Below are 16885 nucleotides of genomic sequence, written 5' to 3' on the forward strand. Positions count from 1 at the left end.
GCCCAGTGGACAGTGACCTGGGGTGGCCCCACTGCCAGGGGTAGTCTGAGGACATCTGCCCAGGTCTTTTAAACCAGACGAAGGGCCCCATGGCATGAGGACTGGAGCGCACTGGGGCCGGACCCTGAGGAAGGGCATCAGATGTGGTGGCCAAAAGAGGGGCCTGGGCTATGTCCTGGACACTGCAGGTGGCCCAGAAGGGCAGGAGCCATAGAGGCATGGGGGCCTGCCAGGGAAGGGCAGTTGCAAACTGCGGGACACAGCACCGTCCCAGACCGGGGTGGTTGCGCGAGACCTTCTGCTCCTGGCGGGCCTTGCCCCACCTCGGATCTCAGTGAGGCCGCAATCAGAAAGGAGGGTGAGCGAGAGAAGCGCCCACCTGCCCTTTCTCTGATGGGAGGTCACAGGAGGGCCAGGGAGAAAGTCCAGCCCTAAATTCAGATGGTGCTGTGATCCAGAGACACACATCTTTCCAAAGACGCCGGTTCCCCGAGAACCACCATCAAAACCTGAGATGTGCACAGAGGGCGGGGAGCCACTCCTAGCCAGCAGGCTTCGGCAGACAGCGGGACACGCTCCAGCCCTGGGAGCGGCTGTCCCCACAGTTCTGCTTCTCCAATAGCATCAACGTCACCAATGTACTGAAGAGCAGGAAAAATTATGTTCAGAAAGGCCTCCTTTGGGTTTTTGTATTGATTCTGTTCAAGTGTTCCCTCAACCCTAGCAGGGACTTGGTGTGACTCTGGTCTTCCTGTGATTTCCCCATTCTCAGGATCTACTTGTCATTAGGGAAAAAAAAAAAAAAAACTCAGAAAAGGAATCTTGACTTCTAGGCAGATGAGAGGCCTGTGAGGGCAGCCCGAGAGCCAGGAGGGAGGAGCGCTGCCCGCTCACCTGTGTCTGAAGAAGAGAACGTCTTGCTGACGGGCGCGCCGTGGCACGAGATGGCCTGGATGGAGATGTCCTTCTCGATGACCTTCACCTTAACGGGCGTCTTCACGGGCGACTCTGCTGGGGGAGAGGCTGTCACCCAGGGCAGGCCAAGGGCAGAAAGGAGGGAAAGGGCGCCCTGGCAGTGACCTCAGCCAAACCCAGGACAAAGTGGGGCCGGGAGCTCAGACTTTGGTAAAATCTCAGTTTCCCTTTGTGCTGCACATCCCCCCGTGGAGCAAGTGGTCTGTTCTGGGTGATAACGCATCATCACGGGTTTTGTTTACTCGGGTCGAGACACGGATAAACAAGTAATGATCCGTCACACTTGTGCAGGAGTCTCCAAGGTAGTGGCCGTGGGGACGGGTCCAGAATCCAGCCAGATCTGAATAGGAAAGGCACGCCAAGCCTTCTCAGGCAAGACGTTTAACTTAAGAAATTCTATGCCGACCACCTGCTTGGAACTTTCTAGATGGCGTGCTCTCCCTGCGTGAATGTGATGCGGTCCTCGGTTAACCTGGGTGGGGTGGCCTCGGAGGGCAACTATTTATAATTCCCAGTGGACTTGAGCTTTGGAGCAGACCACAGGGTTGAACCTTGTGTCACCTACCAGGCATTTCTTTGATAGAAGAGAAAGGTAAGTGTCCAAAGCAAAAGCAAGCTCAGGTCTTACCAGCTGCCCCCCTCCTGGCTCAAGGTCACCTTACTAGGCCCAGGGCAGCAGCCCAGAGTCCTCTGCCTTCGCAAGGCCGGCGAGGGACTGTACTCCAGTGTCTCACCAGAGCTCAGTGGGGACGCCCTCCCCACATCGTAGCGAGGCTTGGTCTTCACGGCAGTGACAGTAGTGACCACGGTCCCACAGGGCATCACTGTGCGGTCCTTTTCTATCTTTGCAGCAGCAACAGGGGGAGGAGTTTGCCAAGATTTCAATTCACCGGGTTCTATGTAAGAAAACTGCAGAGAAGGCTGGTTATTTGTTTTGTAGCACACTATCCCACAGCACCCATGGGGTTTGGTTCCAGGACCCCCCAGAATGCCGAAATCCTCAGCCACTCAGTCTTATATGAAATGGTGCAGTACTGCATATAACTTATACTCCCAGGTGCTTCGATTGGTCCCTTGATGACCTGTAGCCCTCCTTCAGTGGAAATGCAGTGTGAGTGGTTACTAGACCTGTTGTTCAGGGAACAATGACAAGAAAAAAGGCCTGTGCATGCTCAGTAGATGTGGTTCCCCAGGGGTTTCAATCCACAATTGGTGGAATCTGCAGATGAGGAACCCGTGGACACCACAGGCCAACTGTTAGCATGAGGGCTGATTAACTAGCAAAGGAACACTGCTTCCTCTGAAATACCCACTAGACTCTTTTTACTTAATGTCACTTAATCTTTTCAGTTGACCTGGATTTCCCCAGAGCCAGCAGAGAAGCATGACCGCTGAGCTCAAACACAGCTAACCCTGCACAAAACAACAGTGGAATTAAAAGCCGGAGAACCGGAGATTTTTTAAAAGGCCTTTAGGGTTAGGCCCCAAGAGGCCGCCCCGATACGTTATCTCACATGTTGGACAACACAACCCCAGCACCGCGGGCCGGGTCCATCCAAATCCAGACACGCATGCTGTGAGACCATGTCTTTTGCGTGAGCCTCGTGAGGCACTGGAGGCAGAGGGAGCCTCTGGCAGCAACAGGAAGCCCCTAGAACAGGAGGTCAGACCCAAATGTGGTTGTGGACAAGAAGGCCACCATACCTCTGCAGTGACCGAGCCCAGCGCCGAGCTGCTGAGGGTGGGCCCTCCGATCAGCGTGAAACTCTGCAGCCCAGAAGGCTGCTTCTTGAACAGGTCCAGAGGGACAGTGGTCATGGCCAGCAGACCTAGGGAAGGACAAGGAGGAGCACTGCTGACGTCTGTCAGGCCGTGAGCTGATCCCATTAGCTGGAAAGGGCCCCATTTCAAAATCCTGTCAAGTGTCAGGGTCACCAGAGACAGGCGGCAGGGGTGTTCCAGCCAGAGGCGGCTCTGGGATAGGTCAGAGGCAACCCCCACAACAGGTGTGGAGATGACTGGCCAGAAGCCCACTGACAGCTCTGGCACAGGAACAGTGGACGAGAGAGCAGGTCAGTGTGGATCGAGAAGCTGCCGACTGCACAGAGGACATAAAGAGAACATCCTTATTCTTAGGAAATAGACCCTAAAGACTGTTGGGATAAAGGGCCATGATGCCCCAGGACTAGGAGGCTGAGGCAGGAGGGTCACAAGCTCAAGGCCAGCCTGGCCAACTTCATCTCAAAATAAAAAATAAAAAGGGCTGCAGTGTAGCTCGGTGGGAGAGCACCCTTTGGCTCAATCCCCAGAACCACACACACACACAGAAAGAAAGCAATGGGGCGGAGATGGTAAATAAATCTCATATTCTATATACCTTACCCAATAAAAAAATTAAAAAGGAAGTTTGTTGAGGCTAGGAGGGTTCAGAACTGCTTCTCTGAGCCAAGAATTGTTGAATAAAAGATTCTGAATTGTTGAAAGAAAGAAAGAAAGAAAGAAAGAAAGAAAGAAAGAAAGAAAGAAAGAAAGAAAGAAAGAAAGAAAGAAAGAAAACAGATGAACATTTTCCAAAACTGTGACTTGCCAATAATTTAAACTGAGTTGGAACCCAATGTGCCCTTGGAAAGTCCAGGGCTCAGGGAGAGGGCCAGCCTCCTCTGCTGGACCTTGCTAACCCACCCTGCCCAGGCCCTGGGTGAACTCCCCAGACAGCGGGGCCCGGTTCACCTGCTCACCCACCTTCTGAGGACCGCCCGTCCTCTGCAATCTGCAGGTGTAACTCCTTGGACTTGGCGTTCAGCTCACTGAGACAGGGAAAATAGCATGAGGCCTTCAGAAAGCAACGCTCTGTGGCCTTCTCAAGGTATGGTGATTTTTTTTCAATGATAAAAAAGAACACAATGTTGTCCATAGTTAAGAAACTGCGGAGACATGTAATTAGAACAGGAAAGGTCACCTGCAGCCCATCCTTTGTACACAGCTACTCTTAATGCTTGGCCACCTGCCTTCCAGGGCTGCCCAGGACAGCTCACTTTGGTGGTGGTGATGCCATACAAACCAAGGAGCCAGGCTTAACTTTAATTTTTAATTAACTTAATACATAAGCCACCTGTGGCTGGAATTTACCTTGTTGAAAGCTGAACAATTATCTAAAGACACCAAATACCTCCTTCCTCCCCTGGAACATTTCCTTTCACTTACACAGACATCTTTCCATGTCAGTCACTACAGAGAAACAGCATTTTTCACAAGCGTCTATTGTGATGCTATTTGGCCTTGTGAAAAATTTACTTGGCCAGCTCCTTAATAGCTATTAAGAATAGAGGGGCTGCGGCTGGGGCTCAGTGGTAGACCGCTTGCCTCACACGTATGAGGCACTGGGTTCGATCCTCAGCACCACATGAAAATAAATAAATAAATAAAGATATTGTATCCATCTATAACTAAAAGAAAATCTTAAAAAAAAGAATGAATTGGCTGTTTCTAAAATTTTATAATTATAAATCAGCTGCGACAAATATCCTTACCCATATATCTTTGTACACAGTGTAATTATTCCCTGAAGAAAACTATACCTGTCAAGAAGTAAATACATTTAAGACATATTTTTAAATATACCTTTTGATGATGTCCATAATATTTACTCCAATGGACATTACTATTCTCTCATTCTTTACCAAACTCCAAGGTGAAAAACAATCTTTTATTTAAGTCTGCATAACTTCACGTATTTCTGAGACTCAACATTTTTTTTTAGAAGTGTATGTCCATCTCTATTTGCATTTTATCTCCAGTTAGGAAATTTTTGCTATTTTCTAAGTGGGTATTCCTATTTCATTAACAATTCACAACAGCACTTTGTAAAGATATAGAGGATGCTTTCCTACACCACTTTCTGTAACTACTTGTTGTATAAGCAGATTGTTCTTGTTTTTAGCCAGGCTTTTAACTGAGTTATTATTTCTATCAATTTTAGGTGTTTTTTTTGGGGGGGGCACTGGGGATGAACCCAGGGATGCCCAACCTCTGAGCTACATCCAAGTACCTTTAATTAATTTTTTGTTTTTGAGACAGAGTTTTTCTAAGTTTTCCAGGCTGGCCTTGAACTGCAGTCCTCAAGTTCAAGAGTCACTTTCTATTGGATCGTCTAATATTAATTATTTCTTTCCTACATCCATTATCATTTCCAAGTGTTGGCTGATTTCCTTGGTCAGTCCAGCAATGAAATAAGATCAGCTCCAAGAAGCGGCCAGCCGTCAGCCTCCCTTCCCAGTCTCCGCACGTCACTTCTCGTTCCCACTTAACTGCAGTGACCAGTTCTTCTAGAACAAAACAGCGCGATCTTCTCATGTCAGTGGTGCTGCTCTTGAGATTTGCCATTCATAGTATTTTTTAAAGTCTTATTAAGGAAGTATCCATAAATTTTATTCTAATTAAATGTTTTAAAATTAGGAATAGGGGCTGGGGTTGTAGCTCAGTGATAGAGCGCTCGCCTCACCCGTGCAGGGCCCTGGGTTCGATCTTCACCACCACATAAAAATAAATAAATAAAATTTAAAAATGTCCAAATACAACTAAAAAATAAATACTTAAAAAATATATAAAAATAATAAGTTTATTTTCTCCTTCAATTTAAGATACAATAAAATTCATTATTAGATTTCCTTACAGTCCTGGTATGAACTCAGGTGGCTTTATTTTAATTGTGCTTCTAGATTCTACCTGATAAAAAAAAAAAGAAATAATAAAATATTAAGAGAGAATTTTTTTTAAAGAGAGAGTGAGAGAGGAGAGAGAGAGTGAGAGAGGAGAGGGAGAGGGGGGGAGGGGGGGAGGGAGAGAGGGAGAGAGGGAGAGAGAGGAGAGAGAGAGAGAGAGAGAGAGAGAGAGAGAGAGAGAGAGAGAGAGAGAGAATTTTTAATATTTATTTTTTAGTTCTCGGCGGACACAACATCTTTGTTGGTATGTGGTGCTGAGGATCAAACCCGGGCCGCACGCATGGCAGGGGAGCGCGCTACCGCTTGAGCCACATCCCCAGCCCTATTTTATTATTTCTTACATCTTTATTTGTGAGTGCCCTACACCTGTACCTTCTGCTGTATGGCACTCTGGCATCAACGGGAAGTCTCCTTCAGCTCAGGATGGTCATGTGTCTAAGGGACGTAGGGGAGTTCTACAACAGTTCCCTCTTGTCACAACAGGGGACAAGGAGAAGATTAATCCTGAGAGCTGCCTTTCAAAAGAAACCTGAGTTTGATTTACAGCTGCCTTTATGTGCTTAGAATGGCTTTATTTTCTAACTTAATTTAGCTTTCCAGCATAAACGGTGCTGGACAAGGACTTTGGGCTCCGGCGGTCTGGGCAGACCTGGCTATGGACACTGCCCTGGGATGCAGGCCGTACTCACAAGGTGAACTCCTCCTCCCAGGTGAGCTGAGTAGTGCTCTTGGCTTGGGTGCTGGTGAACCTCTGGACAGGGTCATTCAGCTGGGCAATGCACACAGGGCTAACGCTGCCTAAAAGAAGGAAAGAGAGATCATACCGAGGCCAGGGACCAAGACAGTCAGTGTAGGTCACACATGACTGGGCAGAGAGATGGGGGCCGATCCAGGAGGAAATGAAATGCTGACCCTCCTCAGCCCTTCCTCCTGCTGCAGCCTGTCCTCAGGGAGACCTGCCCGCAGGGAACTGTTCCCCCTACAGGGGGCTGTTACTGAAGCCTCCTGGGCCCTTGGGTCACTCCACTGTCCCATTTTGGCCCACCTTAAGCAGGATGTGGGGAGGAGAGAAGCGGGATTGGGGGAACCGCATCAGGACACTGTTTGCAGGTACAAGAAGGCCTGAGTTAAAGGGAGAGGCCTCAGCTCACCCACTGTGAGAGTCCACTCTTGCTTTCATTTGCCATTTACACTCTCAAAGCCATGAATTTCACTGGGGTTAAAATTTTTTGAACTGTGTTTGATGTCCGTAGCCCCAGACTGACCCCAAGTAGCCCACAGCCTTTGTCAATCCTGGCTGCAGGCGGGACTGCCCACATGGTCCTACTTCAGATGAGACTGACCGCTTCCCCAAGAAGTCAGTTTTAAGCCTAAACGTAAACTCGGGATGACTCCTAAGTTTGGAGATGCCTTACAGAGAACTCACGACTCTTAACTGACACACAGTGAGTGCACACATTTATGGGGTGAGTGTGACATTTCAAAACAAGTATGCAATGTGCAACGACCAGTTCAGATTAACCGGCAGACCATCGCCTCCAACACCAGTCACTTCTTGGAGTCGCCAGCATTCAGAATCTGCCCTGCTAGCTGCGTGCATGCTTTGTTGTCAACTGCAGTCCCCCACAGGGCTGGAGGACACCAGGAGTCGTGGTGCCTAGCCAACTGTGCCCTGTTTCCACCTCCCTTCATCAGAACTTCCTTCAGATGCTCATGTTGAAAGAAGGCAGGGGGCAACACTGCAGACACAACCGGGTGCCACCAGGGCCCCAGGCCACCTGGAGCCCACCAGGCTCGGGTGCAGAGGCTGTCACTTCCATGCACAGCTACAGCCCCACAAGACCCTGCTGCACCCCACCCACCTGAAGCACCAGGATCGTTGAGCAGCGAGACCCGGATGTTCTTCACCAGCAGTTTTAGTTCATGAGCCCTGGGAGGTTTGGGAGGACAGGATTCCTGAGCAGGAGAGGAAGCGCGTTGTAGATTCTGTGGAAAGCAAAGCAAAGAGCATCAACCACGGGGAGAACGTGGACGAGGAGGTGGCCACTCTGTAACAACGCTCCCTGCTCCCGGGGGGGCAGGGCACCAGTGAGCCACAGCACTGCTCCTGCTTAGGGGCCTCCTCCGTCCCAGAGAGAGCCAGTGCCTGACCAGCCAGAGAGGACCCTGGATCTCGCAGTGGTGGAGACCGCAGCACTGTGGGGCCACGGTCCAGCCCAGGACAGTGCCTTAAATGGTCCTCTCCAGGTGGCAGGAACCCACTGCCATCTCACTGATGGGACATTGGCCAGGCGTGAATGGCCTCAGCCATCTGAGTGGGAAGTATCTGAGATGGACTGGCGTGGACAAACAAGGGGACAGGATCACCCTCGTGTCATCCTCAAAGGCATCAGGGGCATCCAGCAGCACGCATCACCAGGTCTGGAGGGCCCTTGCTAGCCAGCACTTCCCACGCCAGCCGCCAGCCGCCAGCCACTACTCGCTGCTGCCTCCAAGCAGGCGCGAGGGGACCGGGGAGGGCCTTTTGCTCAGTGAGAGCCGTGCTGGCAGAGACCCAGACGTGGCCGGCTCTGGCGCACCCCCAGGGGGATGCGCGCCAACATCCACAGCGCCACCATCGTCCTTCAGGACACCATCTAGAAGACGCTGTTCTGGACCAGGTCCTCCCGACCGTGAGCTGAGGGTACGTGAGGCCACCGAATGACGGCAAAAGTCCTTAAAGTCAGCTGCATGACAGAACAGCCCACACGAGGGGACAGGCTGGAGACGAGGTGTTTTCTCAACTGCACACGGGCGGTGGTCAATCTTGTGTCACCTTCACTGGGTCCTGTTTGGTCACACAACATTCTAGGTGTGTTTCTGGCTTCAAATTTAATATTTAAATTAACAGACTGAGTGAAACACCGGCCCTCCACAATGAGGATGGGCACCAGTCAGCTGGAGGCCGATCTGACCTCGTATCAGAGACTCCTCCTCCTGACCCCTGGAGCTGGGAGTGGGTGTTCTTCTGCTCAGGGACTCCAGTGGAAGATCGAAACCTTGGTGGTTTCTGACCTCGAGCCTGCCAGCTTCGGACTGGAGCTGGTCTTGGTGCTCAACCCTTGGTCTAGAACTATACCCCAGGCACATCAGCCCCCGTGACCATGCCAGCCCATACCTATCCTCTCTATCTCCCATGGGTCCCGTCTCTCTGGAGGACAATGACCAGTGCTTATCCTATTTGAGAAAACTACACATTTATTTTAAAATATTTTTGAATTTATGATAGTGTTGAACTTTTTATTTCCTGACTCCATGGATTCTAACAACATGCTACTATTTTGTGAACTTGCTCCATTTTGATGGTAACCTCGGTCACCAGTCAGTCCTCTCTGATCTGCAGGAATCCACTGTGATAGAACTACTCACACGGTGGGTGGCTGGCCTCTGCTCACCCTCTGGGAGGCAGGGCCCACCCTCTCTTTGAGAAGGCCTGACAGATGAGCCTGGCCTCCACCATTGTGCACCGCCCAGAGGCTCCGCTGGTGGGCTGCGTCACCAGCCTGGCCCTGGTCCAGGCCCAGCAGCCTCAGTCCACCCAGCAGCCTCAGTCTACCCAGCAGCCTCAGTCCACCCAGCAGCCTCAGTCCACTTTGCGCTGCTTGCTTCTGGGGTATGGTTCTCATCACCAATCTGGCTTCCCAGGTCCCTCAGGGTCAGGGTCTGGATTTGTAATGCCCCCGACGAGCTCTTGTGTTAGGCAACTCAGCAATGCTTAGAGGTGGAAAGACGGATCGGGAGAGCTGCGGCCTCACAGGGGATGACTCCATTTGATGACTAAGAGTTTGAATGGACTAGTGAGTGCTAGCTGTAGGCAGGTGGGGTGTGGCTGGAGGAATTAGGTCACTGGGGGTGTGGCTTTAGTCTATACCTGCTCCTGGGCCCTCCCTCTCTCTCTCTCTCTCTCTGCTTCCTGGCTGCCAAGAGCTGGCAGCTTCCCTCTCCACACCCGTCGCCATGATGCTCTTCTGCCTCACCTCAGGCCCAGGGCAATGAAGCTGGCTGACCTTGGCCTGAACCTCTGAAATCATGAGCCCAAATAAACTTTTCCTCCTCTAACTTGCTCTCGCACGTATTTTGGTCACAGCAACCAAAGCTGGGAGAAACACTCATTCTTGGAAGGACGGAGGCCGGGGAGTAGGCTTCGACGAGGCAGTAAGAAGTCAAGCTGGAGCTCATGCAAAGCAGAGGCCTGGCCTCAACTGGGCCTCATGGAGCATGCAACCCTGTGCTCGGCCCAGGGCTCCATTACAAGGACACAGGGATATCCATCGGGCAGTGCTCACGCAAGCTCGGCTCCACAGAGGGAGGGAGAGACATAGAAATGCACGTTCCCCAAGAGCAGCAGCCAGATGCCCAACAGCACTCAGAAACACGGCACCCCGCAATGAATGGACTTACCTGAGCTTCCTTTATATCCGTGGGCTTGGTGCTCAGAACCACCGACGGAGAGGTGGAACTCACCAGGTGCTTCAAAATGTCCTTGAGGGTTTCAGATATTGCATTTGTTTCTCCCACCTGGCCCTATGGAGAGGAATGGTCATGGAGTCATTTCACAACCGGGCATCTGGCAGGCAAGCTCACAGCAGACTAGAGGTGGGGGCTGCGCTGGCCCTTGTCCCTGGGACTCCAGGACAGACAGATGAGCATCCCCGCTCTCACCTGGAGACAGGGTCATTTTGCTGGTTTCAGGGGTAATTCACACCTCTCACAGCAGATTCCTAAACATGCAGACAGACATGCAGCGTAGGAAAGTCAATGTTCCTGCACACCCTTCCTTCCCATGTTGCCCCCTCAACCTACGCACACACGTTTGTTTCCTTTCTCATATAAGTTTGATTTCTTTTGAAAATCACAAAGTATTGAAGGACATGAAAAGATCCAAGAAGAACGAAGAACCAAGCAGAGGACTTCCGTTACCAGACGGCAGGACATAGGAGGTTACAATAATTAGTACCCAGCAGAATGCGTTCATATGTTCTAGAATGTTCTTGGCATCACTCTTCATGGGCACCTCAAGCTGGAGGCCATCAAAGTGGAGTGGACCGACTCCCTCTGAAGTCCCAATGCTGAGACCCTCCCCCCAGGGTGACAGAACAGGACGTGGGCCATTGGGAGGTGGAGGGCAGGAGGTGGCACTTTCCTGATAGGATCGGTGCCTCATGGGAGGGCCCAAGAGGGCGCCCGCCCTCCTTCACCCCCTGAGGACCAGCATAAGGCAGCTCTCTGCAACCTGGGGCGGGCGCTCATGGGGCAGCTGGGCACTTCCATTCTAAAGATGAAGTTCTGTTGTTTGTAAGTCTCCAGGCCTGTGGTAGTGGTCACAGCAGCCTGGACTCAGCCACAGAGTGCCCGTTGGTGGCTACATAGACTCGGGGACTGTAGCAGTCTCAGGACGGAACAGCATAGCAATGAGTAAAATGCACCCACACGGGAGGCGTGGGTGAGCCTCAGGGGGAAGGGGGCCAAGCCCAGAAAGCCCTGGCTGACCCTGGGGGGCTGGGCAGCACACGTGGCCCTGGGGAGCTTCCTTGGAGCCAATTCCATTTGAGGCTTGTGCACTGTTCCGCAAGCACGTCACAATCGACTTTTTAGCAAGCAGGACCTATTTTTTAAAACCCCAACTAACCTAAAGGTGCTTTTGGTGTAGTTTTTCCAAAAAAGACTTATTTAAATATCGGCTTTTGTTTTAACCCTGACTGCAGGGCCCGATGGGTGTTTGCCGAAGCCGCAGCACACCCTGGGGCTGCCTGGGTCACTCCAACCTTCCCAGGTCTCGGGGAGAGCAGCTGCGCGGAGCAAGTGTCCGCCATGATTCTGTGCCTTGGTACTAGTGCTGGCTCTGCGGGTGGTGGCTGGAGCCCTCGGTCACCTCCAATTCCAACCCTCACCGCAGAGCCCCAGCCCAGCCAGCCTGCTCCGGACCAGCCTCACCAGGGCTACAGGCTGGTGGACGTGTCCAGGAGCACTGTGGGGCAGGAAGAGATTTCAGAAAGCAGCCTGGAGCTGGTCTGTGTGGTCCCAAGGACAACCAGCTGGCCTGTCCCCTCCTCTGCCAGGACTTCTTACAGGGAGCTTGGTAAAAATCTACCATTTACTGAAAATTGACTCTCTGCCAGGGTCTCTGAAATAACAAGAATGGAAATCGCTGACACTATGGCTCCCACCATGTGCCAGGCTCACTCACCCACCTGCGTGTCTTAACCGGCTTCCTCCCCACAACCGCCCTGAGCATCACTGACTCCATCTCACAGGGGAGGAAACCGGAGCACAGGGAAGTCAATCAACATGGTGGGGTCACACAGCCCCAAATCAGCAGAGCCAGGAGCCAAATCCAGGGAGGTCTGGGCTGTGGTGATCTGGGCTTTGAATGTACCCATCAACCCCTCATGAATAGAGCTTGACAACTTATTCCTTATTTTAAATGGAGATGAAATTCGTGTGGCATAAAATAAACCATTTTAAAGTGGACATTTCATTGCTGTTCAGTACCTTCACCATGTCATGTGCCCACCACCCCTTCCTGTTCCAACACCGTCACCATCCCCCAGAGCAAACCCATGCCCCACCCCCTCAGCGTCCCTCCCCCAGCCCCAGGGCTCCACATGATGGACCCCATGATATGTGGCCCCATGACGGGCTGCTGTCACTTGGCATGGCTTTCAAGGCCGCCCAGGTGGCAGCACACCAGAGCTCCATTCCTTCCAGGCTGATGACATCTGCGGATGGGTGTGCCCCACCTTAGGTTTCTGACCTGCCCATTTCTCCTCACCCAGCAGAGTGGGCAGCCCTGGGGTGGGAGGCGGGCCCGGGCCCCAGATGCCAGTTGTTACCACACCCCAGATTCCAGAGCAGCTGCCCCCGCCCAGCTCCTTCCCTGCCCAGCCGCCCCCAGGGCCATCCTTCCCTAGCAGGCCTGTGGGCAGGTCACTGAGCCCGGCAGGCCAGCTCTGGGAGACACACTCCACCTGGCAGAGGGGGTGCTAGAGGTGGGGAACAGACACCCACAGCCCAGGCATCATGCTACAGTGGCAAGAAAGGGGCACAGGATGGTATTTGAAAAGGAAATACAAGAAGGTGACAAATACCAATGACCCAAATCACCACGTGCAGGAGGTGGCCAGGGGCGGAGGGAGGAGCAGCATGGGACCTTGGAGTCCAGCCTTCTGGATGGCTTTGACTTTTGAATCACGCTGATATTTTACGCTCAAGAAACATGTAAATCAACACAGATGGAGAGGAAACCCACAAACAGATACCAACATAGACGGGCTGACCAACACCAAACTGATAACTTGACCTTCCGGGGAAAAAGCAATTCAAGTGATTTTTGGACAGAGGAAGGTATCCTCAGCAGGACGCCTTCTGATGCCAGGGTCAGAGGGCACTCCTGAAGGCAGGTGCTGAGGGTGTCAGGGAGGGAGGAAGCAGCCGTGTGGCCTGGACAAGCCACACCCGTGTTTGAGAAAGGGGATGGGAGTGAGGGGGAGGAGGAAGGGGAACTGAGGGACAGCCTGGGTGAGGGACGGGCCAGGGACAGGTGCCATCTGACCACGCACTCAAGTCTGCTAGCAAACAGCAGAACACCGCCTCCCACTCCATCGAGACCGGAGGCTCGAGTATCTTCTGGAACCTGAGCCTGCCCTCTCGGCTGTGCTGACGCCTCAGGCGCTGAACTAGGGGAACCGACAAGGTGGTGTCCTGAGCCACCAGAAAGGAGGTCCCTGACCACCCCAGCTTTGGCTCTGTGTCACCTCTCCAGCAAGAGATGGGAGACGGGGCTCCTTGCGGCCTACCCACTCCCCATTTCCCAGTTCACTTCTTCAACCCCTGAGACTGGGAAGCTGGAGGGAATTTACCCTGAGGTTTTAGCGGCTTCCTCCAGGAAATAGGGGAAGAAGGAGGCCCCAGCCTGGGGAGGCAGGCCTCTGCACAGGAGCACTCAGCCAGGGAGTGGGAGACCCACGGCTGCATGGCCACAGGGGCTGGTGCCTTCCACGGCACTGAAGGCCCAAGACAGTCCCTGCCCACTAGGCCCACACCCGGGTGGGGCTGGGCATCAGGAACTTTAAAAGCAGCCAGAGATTCCAGTGGCACCAGAGCCCTCTGGGCTGCCTCTCGCAGTGCCCCATCTTGGTGTCCAGGCAGCCTGGGAGGGCAGGGGGACAGGGAAGCAGGTGCCCAACAGTTGGCTGTCCGCGGGTCCGAGCCTCAGCTTTCCACCCGCTGTCTCATCACGCCTGCCTCCTCAACCACGGAGGATCAGACACGGAGGGACTGACCTCCCCTGGTGCCCGGGGCTGGATCTTGATGGTCAATTCTGGCACGTGGATGTAGGACCACCGAATCTGGATGTCTTCTCTCTTTTCTTTCATGTGGAGCTCCAGCTATAAGAAAGAAAGAAAAAGAAAGAAAGAAAGAAAGAAAGAAAGAAAGAAAGAAAGAAAGAAAGAAAGAAAGAAAGAAAGAAAGAAAGAAAGAATAAACAAGTGTGTCGGATGGCTGCTCTTTCCACCAGACCCCAGCAACCTGTGTATGTGCACAATGAGGGACGTGCAGTTTCCTGGCGCTGGCATCCAGAGCTGCACTGGGCCTCTTGTCACCATCATTAGAAACACGTCCCTCTGTGCTGCATTACACACTTTTTGTAATTACATGTAAAATAGGTCGTATTATTACAAATCTGTTATCACAGAATAATGGTAGTGCTGATTTTTTTTAACTTACAACAATAATGGATTGTTTTAAAGTCGACTTTTTTCAAAATCTAAGCTAGCACCTCTCCCAGCTCTGCCCGGCTGTCTTTCTGAGCTGTGTAGACACCTGTGGTCCAGCACCTGACTCCCGGCAGGTGCCACGGGCCTTGCCCCACCGGTCGGCAACAGTCCTGACCAGCCTGGAGGCCTGACAGGGGCAGTCTCTGGATTCATCATGCGTGTGTGTGTGTGTGTGTGTGTGTGTGCGTGTGCATGTTTTATGTCCCATACATACGGTGCAACATGGGAGCTTACAGACTGAGATACACCAGTGGCAACAAGAACGTGGACGTTCACAGCCCTGTAACTCAGGCCACACTGAGAGCGACGTGTGCCCAACCCCATCCCAGATGTGGGCCTAATGGGCAGGGACTGTCTTGGGCCTTTAGTGCAGGGGATGAGTCTATGGGAACCGTCTTCCTGTGACTTGCAGAATCTGCCCAGCCTCACTTGCAGATGAACTGGGGAGAGCTGTACGTCATACAGCTGGTGTCCCGAGCCGGTCACCGAGGGCGCTGCGCTGACCAGGAACTGAAGGGTCTTGCTCATCACGTGACAGGCCACCACCTGCAGGAGGGACAAGGTGACAGGAAGAACTGTACAGGAGAGCAAGTGGCACCACAGGCGTCTTTATGTCAGAATGCGGCAACCCAGACTTCCTTCCTTAGCGAGGGCAGAACCTCCATGAACTTGGATAAACATCCAGATCTACCTCTTCCTTAATATGTAGTAATTCGGAAACTAGAAAAGATATATCAAATTCTTGCTTCCTGATGGGTCGCTCTAATTGTTTCTTTACCCACATAACGAGTTTTCTTTTTTGCTTTGTTGTATTTTCCCACAATGACAGATTTTAAACTCCCTAGACATGTCCATGTTCATAAAGAGCAAAAGCCATTAGCCATCTTCTCTCACTAAAAATGAGCCTTAAAAAGATGTTACAGATGTAAATTTTAAGTAGAATTTTAAAATTCACCTGGAACACAAGAAATTGTTTATATCTAAATAATCCTAACATATGGTTCTTCAAAGACGGCGGAAATAATTGAAAGAACGTATGAAATACCAAATGACTACAAAGTGACACACCCTGAGCAAAATCGTTACAAAATGAACTTGTTTTATAGAATAAGAATTTAAAGGACAAGACAAGCAACCACAAAAGGGAGTAAACCAAACTCAACTCCTCCTGTGTCTGGAAGCACGTTAGAGGGTGTTGACGTCACAGCCCAGACCGCGACGGCTAGTCTCCAGTCCCTTACGAGCAGAGCGGTTGAGGAGCCTCATGCCACACAGGCACAGCGCTGGCCGGTGATGAGGCCCGGTGCCCGCTGCGTGGGCTGAGGGCAGCGGGACCCAATGGGCACTGGATAACCAACAGGGTGGACGAAGAGGCTCCAGCAGTGGCCCGTGTTTGGCCAAAGCCTAGTTATCAGGAAGCTCAGGGTAAGCAAAATGGATCTCACCTTCCCAGGGGAATGGCTGACCCCACTCTGGTGGATTTATCAGAATCTAAAATACCAAGTAGAGAGATGATCAAAATAATGATTTTTGCCAAGGCCTGCTACTCCAGAGTTCAGGCCGGGCCATCCCCCCTTCCCTCTTGTCCCCTGGCTTCCCACCCCCGGCCATCCTGCATCCACCATGTCCACCTCAGTGCCCCTCGCACACACCATGTGGAGCCTGGCACGGCTGCTCCCAGCATCCAGGACGAGAGGCAGGGGTCCCAAGGATCCAGCAGAAGTTCCTTGCCTCCCACCAGCCTGGGCAGGAAGGCCAGACTCTTTGTGTCCCTCCGTGTTTGTAACATCCTCCAGAGACCGACCACAGGGATCAGTTAGGTCTTCCAAAGGCCTGGGACAACTAACGGTTGGATAGAAACGTCACTTGTTTATTAAATATGTGTCAGCCCTAAACAAGCCTTTCTGGAGACGCATATTTTGATGGCAGGTGAGCTACCTGCTCATCACGTGGAGGAAACCGGCTCTGCTTGGTCTTCACGGACCTGGTTTGTTCTGCGTGAACACAAGACAGCAGGACACGGAAGCTAGAGAGCCCTCTGCACTCAGCGAGTCAGACTCTTACTCTGGAAACGCTTCCTCAGTGCCTTGACACACGCACGCATGCAGTCAGCCTGCAGGAAGCCCCCTCCCACATTTCTGGAAACACAGAGCTCTGAGCAAGTGTCTAAGGACTAGGTGCATCAGCAAGAAGAAGGACTCGAAGCTGGGCTCGGTGGCACGCTCCTGTGAGCCCACAACTTGGGAGGCAGAGGTGGGAGGATCACAAGTGCCAGGCCAGCCTGGGCAACTCAGCTAGGCCCTAAGCAGCTTCATGAGACCCTGTCTCAAAAATTTAAAAAGTTTTAATAAGGACTGGGGATTCAGCTCAGTG

At 52.1% G+C, this 16885-nt stretch overlaps 1 protein-coding gene across 1 annotated transcript in view; it reads right to left on the minus strand.

Moving 5' to 3' along the window:
• C2cd2 (C2 calcium dependent domain containing 2) overlaps positions 1 to 16885 on the minus strand; it is a 69540-nt gene that overhangs the window by 15664 nt on the left and 36991 nt on the right. The window contains exons 7-15 of the mRNA XM_005323468.5: positions 14942 to 15058; positions 14018 to 14122; positions 10137 to 10259; positions 7559 to 7682; positions 6386 to 6494; positions 3718 to 3782; positions 2680 to 2804; positions 1710 to 1884; positions 895 to 1008 (exon numbers count right to left, since the gene is read on the minus strand). Coding sequence (XP_005323525.4) covers positions 895 to 1008; positions 1710 to 1884; positions 2680 to 2804; positions 3718 to 3782; positions 6386 to 6494; positions 7559 to 7682; positions 10137 to 10259; positions 14018 to 14122; positions 14942 to 15058 — 1057 coding nt within the window. The remainder of the gene's footprint in view (positions 1 to 894; positions 1009 to 1709; positions 1885 to 2679; positions 2805 to 3717; positions 3783 to 6385; positions 6495 to 7558; positions 7683 to 10136; positions 10260 to 14017; positions 14123 to 14941; positions 15059 to 16885) is intronic.

The sequence above is a fragment of the Ictidomys tridecemlineatus genome, chromosome 3 (genome assembly GCF_052094955.1).
Source record: "Ictidomys tridecemlineatus isolate mIctTri1 chromosome 3, mIctTri1.hap1, whole genome shotgun sequence".
NCBI lineage: Eukaryota > Metazoa > Chordata > Mammalia > Rodentia > Sciuridae > Ictidomys > Ictidomys tridecemlineatus.